General features: G+C 53.7%; 1 protein-coding gene across 1 annotated transcript in view; it reads left to right on the top strand.

Moving 5' to 3' along the window:
- The first annotated feature begins 224 nt into the window (after nucleotides 1–224).
- Nucleotides 225–15,085, top strand: part of RUNX3 (RUNX family transcription factor 3) — a 59,964-nt gene continuing 45,103 nt past the window's right edge. The window contains exon 1 of the mRNA XM_059135864.1: nucleotides 225–376. Within this exon, the coding sequence (XP_058991847.1) occupies nucleotides 319–376 (58 nt within the window). The 5' untranslated portion in view covers nucleotides 225–318. The remainder of the gene's footprint in view (nucleotides 377–15,085) is intronic.

The raw sequence follows: 15,085 nt of genomic DNA, 5'->3' as shown, positions 1-15,085 counted from the left end.
ATTTGTGGCTAGACATTCCTGTGGGACTGGGAATCCAAATTCTTGGGTACAAACAGAAACTTACTTTCCTTGGGGATTTTTTTTTTCCTCTCTCTCTCTTGCTCACACACACACTCTCGCGTTCTTTCCTTTTTTCTTTTTCGTAGCAATAGGGGAAAAAAAGAGACAAAACAAAAAAAAACAAACAAAAAGCGACACCACTACCCCCCCCCTTTTATTTTCAAAAAGTAACAAGGAAAAAATAAAACAACAGCCAACCAAGTCAATCCCAAGCCAACCCCCGGAAGGTCTGATTTCTCGCCTTCCTCAGAGAGGGGCATGGCATCGAACAGCATCTTCGATTCCTTCCCGACCTACTCGCCAACCTTCATCCGCGGTGAGTAACGATTGCCCAGGGCCCTGGGCTGATCCTTTTGGGTGGGGAGCTGTGGCCAGTCCGGGACCGTGTCCTTCCACCGACCACCCAGGCTGCCTTCAAGTGCACGGCCTGCTTACCTATGTCGGCTGACTCCTGAAAGCCTGAGGTGGGAAGAGGGGGTTGGTGGCCTCCGTGGTCTCCTGGAGTGGACTTTTGTGGGACTTTTATCCTCAGCTGGTGGGGACAGTAAGTGGTGGGGGAAATGGACGCCGCAAGACCTCAGCAGCCAACCTCGAAGGGTCCTGAGGTGGTGAGGACATGGAAGGTGTTCCCGTGACCTGAGGCTTCCTGCCTCACTGACGGGGCTCCGGGACCCTGCAGCCCCAGCCCGTGGCCCACCCCGGGGAGCTCGGACCCTCCACCTGAGCTCAGGCAGACGCATTCTCCGGGGCACACTCAGGTCTCCTAGAGCCAGGCCAGCTTCTGTCAAGAGCCATGAATCTGGAGATCTTTCTGAGGATCTCTCCCAGGCTTTCCAAGTCATCCTGGGTGGTGGGAAGCAGAGGGAGGAGAAGGAGGCTACAGGCATTTGTGGAGAACTTGCATAGCTCTGGGATGCAAGAAACTGGCTGAGCGTCGGGGAAGCAGGCCTGGGGAAGGTTTACAGACTCCGCCGCAGGGGAGAAGAAAGTGTTTCTAGGTGGCTCTTGCCTCTATTCATGGCCTAAAGTGACCCAGAGTTTTGGGCTCTGTCCTTCAAAATGGATAGGGTTCCAGGATCCCCTACTTGGAAGCTCTGATGGAAGCTCCATTCCCGGGGGGAGACTTTTCCTGCCTCTGCCTGGCTCTTAGGGCTGATGAGCCCTGACCTCAGACATCCGCCGGCTACTGTCCTTCCCATCGTCCCCCAGCAGGAGTCCAGATGAGGCTGTGACACCTGAGATGGGGGTCCAGAGGCCCTGAGCTTGAGTCCCCAGGTCTTGACTACCTTGCTCAATGGCCTTAGGCAAGGAAGGTGACCTGTCATGGTCCCAAATGGAGAAGCTCTGGCTGTGGCATTCTGATCGTCTGAGGCTGGGGTTGGGCTGGGGATGAGGTAGTGCCTCGGGATTGTACACGGAGACAGGCTCTCCTCTAGAATAGAGTGGCTGAATGTATCTAAAACTCCAAGGGCTGGGGGGTTCGGGGGGGCACTTTGTTGCATTTCTTCAGCTGAGGTGGTCAGCTGAGATACAGAAGATGGTCTGACTATCTGTCTGCCTTTTTGCCTGTCGGTCTGTCCTGCTGCCGGCTAACAGTGTGACTCAGAGCTAGTCCCTGGGAGGCCAGCTCTGGGCAGGGGCAGAGGCACATTTGGGCTCTTATTGTTTAAAGATTTCTTCAAGGGCTTATCTGAGGTGGGACCCTTTCCTCCTCTCTGGAGAGAAGCTGAGGCAGGCTGTACGGCTGCAGATGGGGGCTGGGGCTGGGGGGCGAAGTGGGGGGCTGCCGTCCCTGAGGCGGATGCACTCCCGCCAAACCTGGTTGTGGCTGGTGACAGGCAACAGCCTCAGGTCTGGGAGCTGACAGCCGTGGCTCCTTCCTTCAAGCTGCTCCTATTATAACGCTATTCCCTTTGTAGTCCCCAGAGCTAATTAAAGGCAGTCTGTGGCAAGAAAATAAGAGTTTATAAAAACCATTTGCTGGGTCTTTGTAATCTGTGTTTCTCCCTCCATGAGCAAGATGGAGAAATGTAGGGTTTAAAACAAAGGAATCTGGGGAGACTGGACTAAGGGAGCTGCCTCCTAAGATGGGTTCCTAAGGCCATGGAGAGGGCAGAGAGCAGCTCGGAGGGCAAGCGAGAGGAGAGCTGGTGGCTTTGGGCCCCATGTGCGCCCAGAGACAAGAGGCTGCTGGGCACAGCAGGCTGATTCCTGGTGGGCAGGGACATAGATGTGCTCTGTAAGCTGGGGTCCATGTGGACAGTTCCAGGTCTGGGGTCTGAGGCATTGGTCCACACTGGCTAGCCCCGTCTCTCCTTCCCAGCTCCATTCCCCACATCCTGCTTACAGCATGATTACTTGGGTGATCTGTCCCCCAAGAGTCACAGGGCTCCCGCTGCCGAATCTGTCCCCAGAGAGAGCTAACCTCTGGGTGGTAAAATGCTGGGCTCCACACTGAGCCACGCTGGGTCGTTAACTCGTTCTGAGCCACAGATCTTTCTGAAAACTATAGAGGCCTTCTCAGAGTCACACTTTTTAAGGGCATGAAACCAAATCCGAAGGACTGTGCAGGGGACCAGATCTGTGGAAATACGGTTATCAAGCTGTAAAAAAAAGTAAGTGATGAGGCTGGGACCTCGTGCCTCTGTCGTGACACACGGAGCGCAGAGAGCTCAGGAGCTCTAGCAACAGCCACCGCACAGCGGTGACAAGCGAAAATGGCATTTCCAGATCCTCCGCCACAGCTCTCACGACACGGAAGAACATCTGTGATTTCCACTGGGGACAAAATCATTGGGGAAGGAGACGCTGCATTTCGTTGGAGGTTTGCAACAGGAAAGCTGTCCCGCGTTCCCACCCCAGCACGCAGACATCCTGAATTCCCTGTGAGCAGGACCTCCAGGCCTAGCCCCTCAGCAGGAGGGCGGCAGGGGGCAGGGGTCATCCTCGGGACCCCAAACTCATGGTCCTAGGGAGAAGAGGACTAGGAAGAGGGCGGAGGCCGTGAAGTAGAGGGGGAGGGGGAAAGAGGACAAGACGCAACCCAGGAAGCTGGCAGCCTGACAGTAGAGTTGCAGGCACCACAATGGAAGGAGAGAGAGGGCACAGGGACCTCCTGGGGCACCCCTAGGCCCCCAGTAGTTCTCCATTCTTCCCCCTCTTCCTTTGCTGGGACTAGCCCCTGACAAAGGGTATTTATTCCTTTTTTTTTTTTTTTTTTTTTTTTTTGAGAAATGGAGATGCTGATGGCTCTGACTCAAACGTACTGCATGATTACAGGCAAGTCCCTTCCTCTCTTTGGGCCTCAGTTTCCCCATCTGATAAACACGGGCAATGGCCCTGGGGATGACCAAGGGCCCACCTGCAGCTCCGTGGAAGGCCGGCACCCTTGTCCTAAACTGCCCATGAGGCCCTTCTCTGGGGTGTCCCCCTCGCAGCACACCCCTTAACCACACCCATGCAGGCAAGAGCTCTCCCCACTGGGGTACCCTTCTGGGGAGGAAACTGGAGGAAACGGGTCTGAACTGCAACATGTAGCATTTAGGAGAACCAAGGGAGGCAAAGGTTTCCACGTATCCAGTAATTACACAAAAACTCCTCAGGGAGTGGAGCACGGGGATTCGAGTTCTGGCTCCAGAATCTGATTCTGCCCCTTGCTAATTGGGTAGCCTGGGGCAAGTCATTTCACCTCTCTCTACCTGTTTTCCCATAAATAAAATGGGGATTATGATCATACCGAACTCAAGGGGCTCTGGAGAGAATTCAATGAGCAGGGTGCCCGGCCCAGAGGACATCGCAAATAAACACCCTCATTCTTACAATTTCCGTGAGGCTGGCCTTGTGCTGGGATCTCAGATATGAGGGTGACTGGGTCAGGCTCTCTGCCCTTAAAGAGCTCAAAGTCAGGTGTGGAAAGAGATGAGGAAACTGAAAATTGTGCTGGGGTGTGATCGATATTATGAGGAGGGAAGAATGGGGGGTCTAGCAGTTCAACGAAGGGGACTAGACTAGCCCATCCGGGGATAGGAAGAACAATTGCCTTGGGGAAGTGACATTCGGGCTGGTCTTGGTTAGGTGGAGAAGTGACAGAGGGGGGAAGGAATGCCAGGAGAGAGAACAGCCTGGGGTAAAGGTGTGGAGGCGGGAATGAGATGACTCTGGGCACCCCCAGGGTGGCTGGAGCCCGTGGAAGTGGACGGACAGCCGGTGTGTTGGGTCACCGGTCCCGCCAAGATCCTCTCAGCAGTGGTTGGGTAGTCGGCTGGCAGCTCCTCCTGTTAAGATGCCTGGGAGAGACGGAAAATGGCCTCTCAGGCATGAGACAGACCTGGGTAGAGGCAGGGGGTGAACAAAATGGCACTGGACAGCTCTAGCCCCCATGGTCTGACTCAGAGGTCACCGGACAGGGAGGAAACTGTCCAGACTAAGGAGGTCAGTCACTATCCTTTCCTAAGCCAACAACAGGGGACTCTTGGTTTTTGCCCTGAAAGTCCCAGACCCCAGGTACCACAGGATAGTAGGTCACCCTGAGTGGTGTGCCCATGGCAGCCTCACCCTCCTCCGCCAACTCTGGGAGATGAGCGGACTGACCAGACAGACCGCCAGCCACCCCACGCCCACTATGGTGCTTACCTGACGCCACGTCTGCTGGGCCCCTTTGACGGGGGCTCCCGAGGCCGTCCTGCACACCCCCCGTCTCCCCAGACCACCCTGTCTGTCCAAAGTGCCCCCCAGGGAGACATTCCTGGGAGTCCCCCACCGGCCACAGGGTTTGGGCAGACATGAACCAGCCCCACACAGTGGGACTGTGTGTCCGGGCCTTACCCACACCCACGATGGCAGCTGGCGGCCCCCAGCGGCCCCACTGGTCACATAGAGGGCCCATTGACGCCTGGGCCTTGAGGCTTGAGGTGGCCGCATCAAAGCTGAGGCTTACTTGGTTGCCTGAGGCAGTGGGGGAGGTTACGGAGGGGAGGGGAGCTGGGAGAAGAATGCCCCTGAGCAATAGGGCCTGAAAGCCTGACCTTCCAGAAGGCTCTGAGAGGCAGAGGGGAGCAGCAGCCTCTGATCCCAGCCTTGCTTCTGAGCCAGTCCGGACTGCTCAGTAGGAGGGGAAACTGAGGCCTGGCCTCAGAGTTTGGCTGGGGGCAGGGGAGGGCCAGGCGGCAGAAACACCAGGCGTTATTCCTGTCTCCTGGAAATGCCTTATCTGCAGGCCCCTCCTCAATTCCGCCACCCAGAGTGTGCCCTCTTGGTAGCTGAGGAGTCTCATCCCATCTTCAAAACTGAGCTCAAACACCCCCTCTGCCAGGAATCTTCCCCAGGACCACCTGCCACCACCAAGGGATCCTGGCCTCCTCCAAGCTCTCAGTCCCAGGGCCAGCCTTGGTGCCCACCTAATTCCCCGTATCCCGCCTTACTTGGTGGAAGTATGAGGAGGGAGGAAGGAAGGAAGGAAGAGCTTTAGCCCCCAGTGGAGCCTGGGCCCTCTGTCATTGGCCTTGAAGTAGCCCCTCCCTAAGGCAGCCCCCAACCCGCCCTGTGCAAGGGACGGGCACGGATGACTCTAGGAACTGTGGGCCTGGGGTAGGAGTGAGACCCGGTTGTACCTTGAGAAGTCACAAGAACCAGAAACAGTGAGCCTATGCAGGAAAATATTGGACCGGGCAGATGGAGAGGGCCACCTCCTCACTAAATAGATGGGGAGACGGAGGTCCGAAGAGGAGTCTGGTCTTGTGTCAGGTTCAATCCAGCGGCAAGAAACCAAGTTTTCTTGTCTACCCAGCGACAACCTTCACCTGGCCCACAGTGTAGGAGTCAGGATGACCAAGTCAGAGCTGTTTAGCAGGCAACATGTTAATTCACCTCTCTGAGCTCAGTTTCCACCTCTGTGCAATAGGGCTGGGAGCACGGACCTCCAAGGGAGCTTTCCCTTAGTGAATAGGACCTGCCCTGGAGCCCCGTGCGTGGGCCAGCAGGCAGCAAGGGCTCACTGTCTTGTCTCTGGCTGGGCTGGAGCCACGCTCTGCATCTGCAGTTTCATCACATGCCATGGCAGATGTTCCCACGTCTGGTTTTCTCAGGGCCGGAGAGGGGTAAGCCTGGAGGAGACTGTAGAGAGACTGTGGGGCCCCTTGTCAAGGGCTCTCTGGGAGGGTAGTAGAGAAGAGGGTGTTCTTTGAGGACAAAGCAACATAAAATGTGGTTACAAGCCCAGGCTGTAGCCGGGCACTGCCACTTCCCCGCTGCCACTTCACCTCACTGAGCTCAGTTTCCTCATCTTTAAAATGGGGAGAACAAACAGTAGCCAATTCAAAGCTTGTTGGGTGGATTCAAAGAGAATTTATATTATGTGCTTAATGGGGGTCTGGTGCAGAGCCAAGCTGTCCATAAATGCTGGGGACTGTGGCTACTTAATGTCCCCTCCCCTGTGTCCTGGGCAGGAGCCTGTCTGACTCTGAGCGGGATAGGGAAAGTGAGACAGCTGCCTGTCTTCTCTCAAGGCCCAGCTTATTGGCCGCCCCCCTGGGGTGCCTCCCTGGGTCCTTCCCCTGTCCCCTCCAGGCCTTGGGAATGCCCTGCCCCACCGTCACTCACCGTCACCGCCCCCGCCTTGTATGTGTCAAGAAGGACCACCCAGGGGTTTTTTTTTTTGCTAAATGGGTAGAGGAAAGGGAGGATGAATGGGCAAGCGACTGAATGAACCAGGACTGACCAGCCTGGGAGGTTTCCAGCAGGGCCCCTCACTTCCCCCTTTGCCGGCTGGCTCATTCTTTGAAACGCTTGCTGGTGGGAGCCCGAGTGCTCCCGTCCAATCGGCACCGCAGGCATGAAGGTTTAGGTTCCTCTTTGGGGTTTTCTTTTGCGTCTGGGAAGTGTTTTTGGCAAAAGGTTCAGACTTACATGTGGGCGGAAAGGGTGGATGCCCATAACTTACGATTTGCAGGGGTGACCAAAATCGCCCCCCCCAAACGTCCTTCACTCTGTGACCTGGTGACCACAATTTCACAGGGAGCACTTGGCTGCTCTAGGGCGCCCATCTGGGTCCCTGTAGTCATGATATTTTGGCACCAGTGGGTCTGCTGGTCTGCTCACCTTTTTTTTTTTTTTTTCCCAAGTTTTTAATTATTTAGATAATCTCTGCACCCAACATGGGGCTCGAACTCATGACCCTGAGATCAAGAGTCTCACGCTCCACGGCCTGAGCCAGCCAGGCGCTCACCTTAGTTGAGATGAGAGAGGCGGTTGGGTGCAGAGCTAGCAGAAGGTATTAAGGGAAGGGGAAACTCGGAGCCCTCATATGGAAAACAGGGTGAAATGTAGTTGCGGGGAGGAGAGGAAAGATCCATTTTGGTCATGTTGCTGCCTGAAACTTAATTTGCCTGGGCACCAAAATCCCCCCAGTCCCAGAAAGTGCCCCCCATGCTGAGAATTTCCCTGCAGTCCCCCATCAGTGGACCTGAGTCCTGGTCCCTGCCCATGGAGGAAGGGGGTTGTTGCAAAGCCCCTGCCAGGGTTCTGCACACCCTCCTATTTTAGGTAGATCTATCTGGTCCAGAAAGGTTGGAGTGAGGAGCCCCATGTTAGGAGTGGTAGGGGGCCCAGAGGTCCTCTATGGAGCAGCCATTACCTTCCCAAGAGGAGAGGAAGCCAGCTCTGAGTGCAAGGCAGCTTTAGAAAAAAGACTGGAAGGAAAATACTCAAACGTTGTAGTTAATGGTACATGGTGCAATCATGGCAGGGAGCTTTTGTCCCTAATTATTTGGTGATTGGTGTTTTCTAAATCTTTAAACACTGAACTGCCAGCCCAGGACCTGCTGGTTACCCCTCTTCTCTCTTCCTCTTGCCAAATCACTGTTCTGTCATCTTCCCCCTGGGCCTACCTCTTTAGGATGTAGAGGAAGGGTCTGCCCTGGGCTGGGCAGAACCATGTACACAGCAGGTACTCAGAAATGCGTGCGGCTTACATTGTGATCCTAATCTGGAGACAGTATTCTTGGCATGCCCAGGACTTGGGACGTGATAAGGTACAGTTGGCACCACTGATTTTCCAATGGATATTTATTGAGCATCAACTGTATGCATGCCACACAATGTTCTGGTAACTGGGGATACAGGAGCAAATGAAAGGCAAAGATCACTAACCCCAGCCCACCCCACCCCCCACCACCACCAGAGCCAAAGTTCTAGTGATAGGTGGAAAGAGTTTGCCTCTGGAAAATGCCCCAGGGAGATAGGCCAGCATCCCTCTGGTCTATGCCCTCCCTATCCATGTAAAATCTCAGCCTTCTGAGACTTCCATAAATGCTCCCATGACCTCATGAAATCTTCATCACAGCTATCCCTACCTCTGTTGCAGAAATGAATACATGAACAGACTCAGTGACGGTATGTTATTTAGGAGGAGAAAGGCAATGAGGAAGGGATATGGGAGCCGCATTTGCTGATGACTTACTGTATGCCAGGCCCTGTGTGGTCTTTGCATGAGTATCTCATTTCACCTCATCTCCATGCACTAGGAGTTATTGTTATTATAGACGGGGAAACTGAGGCTCAGCAAAGGGATGGGACTCATCCAAGGTCATGCAGCTGGTAGCTGGTGAAGCCCAAATGCATGTGAGAATCTGTCTGTCATCAAAGCCTGCCTAGCAAACCTCTTCCTTCTACCTGGCAGACATCTCTTCTTCCTGAAGGCCTGAGAATTTGCCACTTCTTGAAGCCCTGACACCCCCAGATGTCAAAGTGATTTATAGCCTCCTCTATTCAACCAACACACCTCTAGGCCCTTCTCAAACACTTCCAGAAGGCTTCCCAGGAAGGGTAGAGTCTGAGATGAGTAGGTCTGGGAAGGAAGGAACATTGATGATCCATGCAAAATTAACGGTATGAGTTAAGGGGTGGATCTACGCCACATAGAACAGGTTTCTTAGAGATCGGAGAGCTTGTGGGTCTTGTGGGAAAGTTGAGGAGGAAGAGGCTGGAGGAGAGGTGGGCCAGGCCTAGAGGTCGGGCATGGAGTTCAGGGCAGGGAATCCAGGCAGGATCTAAGCTGGGCAGTGATGTAGGACAGAGCATCCCATGATGCACCGGGCCGCCTCTGAAATAGGCCAGCGTAGACGTGCACCTTGAGCATGGGTACGTGTGTGAACAGAGACCACAGGGGCCCTCCCGCGCCCACTTGCAAGCCCTATTTTTGTCACTCTCTAGGCACATGTCTGAGAGACCGAAGCATACTTGTTCTCAGGCACGTAGAGTGAGTGCTCCACGGATGGGCACATCTGTGGTCTGAGGAGGACAAAAGCAATGATTCCGAGTCAAAATGCGACCCATCCTGAGGAGAATCCCAGCCCTGGTGCTGGCGACACACTGTGCAAGGCATAGCGCAAAAGGAAAATGCAGGGCCCCCTGTACAAAAATCATTCGGAATTTCAGGATGGCAAGCCCAGAGCATTAAACTAAGCGTGGGGTTTTTCTAAGCAGGACATTGTGAACTACTGCGTGGCTTGGGTGCCCAGGAAGCCACCCTACCTAGAACAGCCCTAGGCTGGAGGGCCCTGGGCCTGAGAAAAAAACACTGTCTGCCTTTCCCAATAAAATTAGTGCAGGCTCCCACTCTTCACGAGTCGACAATCTAAGAAACACTACTACTACTAAGTTAAGCCTCAGGTAAGATCATACCTTGAAGCTTTTAGAAGCAGTGAGAACTAACTAGGGAAAAAAAACAAATCCATCAACATCCCCACCCCACCTGCATTTTACGTTGTAGATCTCCTGAAGGATCTAGGAAATTTGAAAATAAGCTGTAATCGCAACACCCAGAGAAAACCGCTATCATTCGGTCTATTTCCTTTGAGACTGTTTTTCCCTGCATCTGGTGTTCGTCTCCGGAGCACCTTTTCCCTCCGTGGGTGAGGCCAGGCAGAGACATACAACATATCCAGGAAACTCATCAGGAATGTTAATAATCACGATGCATGTACATCGGGCTACGTCTAGGAAAAGACTAGAGCAGCTCTGTCCAACCGAACTTTCTGGGATGATGGAAATGTCCCAGGTCTGTGCTGCTCGATGCTGTAGCTCATTGCCACGCGTCCCTAAAAATGTGCCCACCCAGTCCACAACTAGAAAAACTGAGGGACCAAATTTTTAATCTTATTTCATTTTCATTATTTTAATTTAAATAGTCTCCTGGACATGACAGCTACCTTGTTGGGCCATGCAGATCAAGGAGAGTGTCGGCCCGAATGCTCATCCAGCTTTATCTCTTGGAATGAGATTATGGCCTTTTTCTGTTTCCAACTCAAAAGGTTTAAAAAATCTTATACACAGCAAGCATGGATTGCCTTTGTCATCAGGTGAAAAGTTACTAAAGATTTTAAGTTTCTAATACATTCAGTGTATAGTTGGTGGGGGGAACACTTTAGATTTTTAAAAAGCAAATCACTGGGGAAGACTGATCCTGGCAGAATGAAATCTATTTGTGCTTTTCCTATCAATGTTCAGAAAAAGAATGTGGGGTTCAGAATCAGAAGCTGTGGGTTTGTCTCCCAGATCAGCCAGTAGGCTGTGTGGTCACTTAAACCTCCCTGAGCCTCAACTTCCTCATCTGTGAGATGGGGATAGTGACACTACTGACCTCCCCGGGCTGCTGTGGGGACTGAACCAGACAGCAAAGGGGAGGGCACAGGGGACCCGAGCAGAGCAGTGAGGGAAGAGCTTTAGTGCAGATGATTTCTGCAGGGGTGGAACCGAGCCTCTCTGTGAGGGGCATTACTCAGAGTTCTCGCTCGCTCGGCTCTGCCATTTCCTAGAAACCAGGAAATGAGGGGGGCATCTCCCACCGTGTGTTCGGCAGATGGTGTCAGGTGCTGAGCAGAAATAAAGGGGCTCTGTGACCAAACAAGACTGGGGAAGAGTGTATCTAACCATGTTCGACAGAGTATTTTGCTGAAGGATTTTCAGAAGCTTTTAAATGCTGAGGAACATGGGCTCCTCCTCGGGCTGGTGTGCCAAGAAACCCTCTTTGGGAAAAGCTGCTCCAGGGAGCCGTGTTCAGTCCACTCAGGCTACAGGCCCCATGGGGGCAGGGAGTTATTTTTTCAAGGACAGAGGAAATTGTTCAAGACTTGAAAGAGATAATAGCTGGATGCTCAGTGCAAAATGGAAAAGCACAAAATTGGAATTCCTAAATGCATTATTGTCTAGGAAACAGAATTATAACAGCTCAGCTCTGCAATGGCTAGGATATCAGCAGCAAACACTGACATATAGCTCTTATTAGTGCCAGGTGCGATGCGCTTTCCACACTTCTGCTCCCTGAATCCTCATGACACTATGAGACAAATGCTAGTATTAAGTCAGTTTTATAGATGAAAAAACTGAAGGCCAGAGAGGTTAACCTGCCTGAGATCCCCCAGCTGGGGTTCTACCCCATGCAGCCCGCATCTGGAGCCTGTGTGCCTCACCACAGCACCGTGGCTAGGAGCTCATTGAGGTCTCCCTGGAGAAGCATTCCTTTGTTTCCACTGGTCCCCTTCCCAGGAAGAGCCGGTAGCACTTCCGCAAGCCTGGCCAATCAGAACCCCTTTCTTGCTGGGTGAGTCAACACTGGGCTTCAAGTTTCCTCATCTGAGAAATGGACCAATTGTCATTTCAGGGCCAAAGAAGGGAGATGTGTAGAACACAGTGTATGGTCCGTTCAGAAGACACGTGATGTACAGTGGCTCTTCTTCACCAGGGCGTAGATGGGAAACTGAGGCCTAGAGAGGGCATGGAACAACATGGCCAGAACTGAGCTTGGAAAGTGCTCCGAGAAAGCCAGGCCAAAATCCCTTGGCTAGCCCAGGTCCATACATGGCCCAGGCAAAGGGCTTCTTTCTCATCCGGCCGGGGCCTGTGTTATCCTTCTCGTAATGGCACTGTGAGCACTTCGGCGGGGGCCTCTCCCTCTGGTTCCTCTCCCCGACCCTCTAGCTCTCCTAGGAGTCCCTCCCACCGAGTGCACCAGCATCCTGCCCCAGTCTACTGGCCTGGAGACGTCCCCGGGAATTCCCCTCTCAGGTGCCCCATGTGGGGTAAGGGGCACACAACCACACGTGCCTCTGCCCCTGTTTTAGGGCCCACCACCCTGGCCTGGTGCTCATTCCTCTGCCCTGACTCACCTCTGAAATTCACCCTGCCAGTACTGGGCTCAACACTTTACACACATCACCGCTAAGATCCACAACCCTACAGGGTCAATATTTTCATCCGCATTTGGCAGAGGAAGAACGTGAGAAACGAAGGCCCTTGTCTAAGATCACGTCGTTTAGAAGCAGTATAGTGGGGTTCAAGGCCAGGCTCTGCCCACGCCTTCCACAGGCACAGCCCAGTGCATGAAAGACAGTTCCCGAATGCATGTGGTCTGCTCCACACTTCCTACCCCCGCACCCCTGCATGTCAGGGGCTGTGATGGGAATTGGGTGGGGTGACACCCATATCTGAGCTGGGACTCTCCCTCAGGCAGGGGCGGCGTCTCTGGCTGCATCCCCAGGGGCAACCCCAGGGCTCTGAACTCAAAAGGGTCCCCTATGCTTGGGTTAATGCTCTGCAGCTGCCATCTTGAAATTCTTAATAATTTCGTCTTTGGATTTGTGCTTTGTAAGTGAAGTCGGATGAGACAGAGGAGAATGTGGGGACTTGGGGCCTGGGCTCAGTCCTGCCCACACAGGCAGGGCCGGACGTGAGTGTGGGCATGGGAAAGACAGGGGCACATGACCCATATGCCAAGGTTTGGTCGGGGGGGATGTCTTTGAGGGTCTGCACTCACTGCACACTGTCTCCATGTCCAAGGGAATGTAACATTAAATAGCGAATACAGACATCATGACAAGTCAAGAGATACTACGGGGGAAAGCTAGGAGCTTTTTTCTTGCCTTTTCAACAGGGAACCTATATTTTCATTTTGTACTGAATGCCACAGATTGGGTAGTTGGCCCTGTCTGAGGAGAGGGGGAACATGGGCAGACCCCCAAAATATAGCACAGGTGGCAAGGGAACCCAGACCCGTGTTGCTTTTTTCTCGACATGAGAGGAGTGACAACCCCTCGGGTGGTCTGCTGGGCGTCCTGGGCTTTGTCAGGAAGAGAAGACCCAGTTCAAGGATCTGGGGACATACAAGCCCTTCCAGTGGCTGACCTGAACTGGGCAGGGCTGCCTGGGGCTCCTCAGTGGTACACACAAGCTCAGACTCCCGGGGCGGCCCCATACTTGAGCAGAGACTCGCTTCCCAGCCAAGCGCAAGAGGGGATCTGGACTTCTCTGCCCTCCCCGGCTGGATCAGGGCCCAGGCCAACACTCCGGCCCCTGCCCCAGGGAGGCTTGGCCCAGAAGAGTGGGCCGGAAGTGGCGGGTAGGCTCTTGATGGCTTCCCTCCCAGGCTTTCCTCAGGCCTCCGACCTGGGCTTTAAGATACATCACGGCTGAAGAAAAGCTCACAGTGGCCCCTACTGACTGGGGGAGACAGGACTATGGCTCAGTCGGTGACAACCTGAACTTGCGATCAAGCTTTTGCTCAAGTTTGGGGCTCAGCCTGTGCCCATTCAGACGGCTCAAATGAGGGCCTTGGCTGTCTTGTTCACAACCGAGCCCCCTATGCTGAGTTAGATCTAAGTCAGAGGAGGGGCTCAGGAAATACAGGGGGAGGAATGAATGAGTAAACACAGTCAGCTCAGGGAGCCCAGCTCTGGACCTGGAGAGCATCTGCACTTGCCAGTTAGCCAGGCCTGGCATCTTTGCTCTGCCACTCCCTCCCCTATGGCTAGTTGCCCTCTCTTTTGCTCAGTTTCTTCATCCGCACAATGAGGAGAATGACAGTACAGAGAACTTACTGAGACAGTATTACAAGTGCTCAGCTCCGCCCTGCAGCCCATGTGAAATGCTCAGCGTGTGAGAATGGATACGATTCTATTAAGGCTCAGAGTTTTCACCCTGGCTCTCAGATTTCAGGCTTCAGCATTTTGGGAGTGTTTTTCTATAGTTGCCAATTTTTTCCAGCGGGCTCATATTAGAGCTGACCCTTAACACGGCTTTGACCTTCAAGGATCCACTTATAGGTGGATTATTTTTCGCCATAAATACAGCACAGTACTGTTAAAGTATTTTCTCTTCCTTCTGATGTTCTTGGTAACGTTTCCTTTTCTCCAGCTTACTTTATGGTACTGAATACATGTGACATACAAGTCAATTGACAGTTTATGCTATCGTAAGGTTTCCAGTGAAAAGTAACTTAACTAAGTTTTGGGGAGAGCCGAAATTTACAGGCAGATTTTTATATGCTGCACCGGAGTCAGCACCCCCACCCTCACATCGTTCCAGGGTCAAAACCAGCTGTATCACAGGGGTCGGGGTGAGCTGTGTGAGAGACCCACTGATGTTGTGTATTAACAGCATTGTTTTAAACACACAATAAATAAAAGGAGGCAAGTCAGAGTCAGCTTCTGCTACGGATCCCCTGGGGTCCCAGGCTTCTGAGGCCCAGAGAGCATTTGGGAGACCCCGACCCTCCTGGACGTGCACCCCACCGCACGCCCCCAACTCCCCCCCGCCCCCCACGCATTTAGCACAGGGGTCAGACCAGCACCAGCGAGGGCTTCTGGGTAGGACCTGTGAGTGTGGTGGGGCGGGGCCTCAGTCGTAGCTCAGGGGCCTCTGTCCCCCCTCAGCAAAGCCCCGCCTCCTCCCTAGGCCCCGCCCTCTCCCCACCCCCTCCACGCGCCAAGGAGCACGCATGAGCGGCCACACCCACTACAACAGACGCCCTGACTTTTCAGGAACCCCTGCCCGTGGGGACCAAAGGACACCTGGTGATGTGGTCTGAGGGAGGCCGCAAGGGGAAGCTGCTTTACCCCTACCCAGGCTGGTCCTGCTTCTCTGGCCAGGAAGTCCCTCCTCTTCCTGGGAGTCCCCAGACACCTGCCAGTGGCCCCTGTCCACTGGGCTGGAGCTTGAGGGACAAGGCTTCACGGGAATCCCTGACTGATGGCAC

Source organism: Mustela lutreola, chromosome 10 (genome assembly GCF_030435805.1).
Source record: "Mustela lutreola isolate mMusLut2 chromosome 10, mMusLut2.pri, whole genome shotgun sequence".
Taxonomy (NCBI): Eukaryota; Metazoa; Chordata; class Mammalia; order Carnivora; family Mustelidae; genus Mustela; species Mustela lutreola.
Note: the sequence above shows the minus strand (reverse complement) of the source record. Positions and strands in the feature narration are given on the sequence as shown.